Below are 1884 nucleotides of genomic sequence, written 5' to 3' on the forward strand. Positions count from 1 at the left end.
CCCAGTAAAAAGAAAGCCCAGAGCTGCACAAATTGTCCTTATTTCTTACAGCAACTCCCAAAAATAATAAGGAAAAAATGGATTCAGTAAAGAGACAGGAAAAGCAGAAGGGAAGAAGAATCAAAGGCAGAAACAAATGCAGTAGCAGGAACATCTTTTTTTCTTCCCAAGTATAAAGACAAACAACAATAAAGGACTTGCTGTACTAAGTAACAGTCCAAACGTCTGATCTCCTGTTTTAGATGCTGTATGCAGCATGGACTTTGGCCTGCAAGTACAAGCCAGACTTAATGCTCCTGATTTACATAAAACATCGCCACAGTTTTGCTAAAATAGGCAACACAGAAGAAGCATGAAGGGGTGACACGAGAATCCACAGACTGACCAAAACCAAGAGTCCTGGACATAGTAGAGACCATCAAAGTACGGTATCTCAAAGGGTATCATACATACATCTCTCCCTCAGCACTGAGAGAACAAGAGAGACCCTTACCTCTTCTTTGGATTTTTTAGACCTGTCATCATCTTTCCTGGTCTTTTTTAATGCATCTGTGCCAACCACCGAAAGGATATTTCTTAATCTGGAAAGAAACACATTAAGTCATATTCACTCAGTGAATTCTCAGTTAACCTGACAAATAATCGCTGTCTGCCATTCTTTCTTCCTCAGCGTTCTTGCTGCATTGTAATGAAGCATTACTGACTGGCAGCACTCATTGCACTCCAACTACAAGGAAAATCTCAGGCATTTGATCAGCTGAGAGTTCCCTGTTTGCAACACTCAGGGCAGACACAGCACCTCTCCCTCCTTTCTGCAGGACCTTCTCCGAAGAGTGTGATAGGCTCCCCAAGTGCTCGCAAACAGGCTTTCACTTCAGAGTCATCAGTGGACACGTTGATCTGCCGGGCTCTCTTCCTGCGTTCAAACTCAGCCAGCACTTCTGCCTGCCGCTCACTCATGTGGTCTTCAAGATCAAAGACCTCACCTGAACAAAAAAATGAAACTGTCAGATTGAAAACAACGGTTGGAGGAGAGATCCCTCTCAAACAGGAAGATCCAAACAAAGAGCCAACAGCCCAAGCAATGGTCTGATGTTTCTGATTTTAAATTATGCTCCAAAGTTGATCAGAGACTTTTGAAAATGTCACATTCCAGAATGAGGAGAAAAAAACCCACAAAGGTGGTTAAACATTCTCACCGCTGCTTATGTTAATGTTGCCAGCCTCAATCGCAGCTTTCATCCCTTCTTTTCCCAGCAGCCCCAATTCTCCTTTTGCCAGACGCTCCTTTTCCTTCTCTTCCAAACTGCCATAGAAGATGGGGGCTCTCTTGGGTGGAGGAGCATCGCTCTCTTCTGCAGGCTTGCTCTTTGTGGCCTGGAAAGTAAAGGTAGAACTTTAAATGTGTTTTGGCTAAAAAGAAGACAATAAACAGCTTGGCTGTGCAAGAAAGCACTGCTGTGCTAGAGAAAGTTAGTACGTACATCACGAAGGGACCTTTAAATCGTATTTGAGGTGTTGATTTTGAACAATAAGGCTATGTTCTAAGTACAAAGATCAAATGTAAAATGGCAGGTTAAATAATTTGCTTAAATTAGACTGTGTTGTCATCTGATTCTTTATTATCTGCTTAGATTTCATTTTTTAGGGCTCCAGTTTTTTTATTTAAAAAAAACTTTAGAATGTGAAGCTTTTCCTAATCTTGCTGAAGAAGCCCCAGAAAAGGCACAAGCGATGCCAACTGTCAGCTCTTGGTGCCCCCACTGGAAAGCAGAGGAAGATAAAAGGTGAACGGCTCATTCCTCCCAGGAAGAGGAGCATTACAACAAGCTTTCCAAGAAAAAGGATTCTGTAAAAAGTCAGGAAAACACGTCAGTGCTCTGG

General features: G+C 42.4%; 1 protein-coding gene across 1 annotated transcript in view; it reads right to left on the reverse strand.

Annotated features, from left to right (window-relative positions):
* Positions 1-1377, reverse strand: part of PRPF4 (pre-mRNA processing factor 4) — a gene marked incomplete at its 5' end in the record, with an annotated part of 6939 nt that extends 5562 nt beyond the window's left edge. The window contains 3 exons of the mRNA XM_009705815.1: positions 494-581; positions 800-986; positions 1200-1377. Coding sequence (XP_009704117.1) covers positions 494-581; positions 800-986; positions 1200-1377 — 453 coding nt within the window. The remainder of the gene's footprint in view (positions 1-493; positions 582-799; positions 987-1199) is intronic.
* Positions 1378-1884: the final 507 nt, after the last annotated feature.

The sequence above is a fragment of the Cariama cristata genome, unplaced genomic scaffold (genome assembly GCF_000690535.1).
Source record: "Cariama cristata isolate BGI_N322 unplaced genomic scaffold, ASM69053v1 scaffold28658, whole genome shotgun sequence".
Lineage (NCBI taxonomy): Eukaryota > Metazoa > Chordata > Aves > Cariamiformes > Cariamidae > Cariama > Cariama cristata.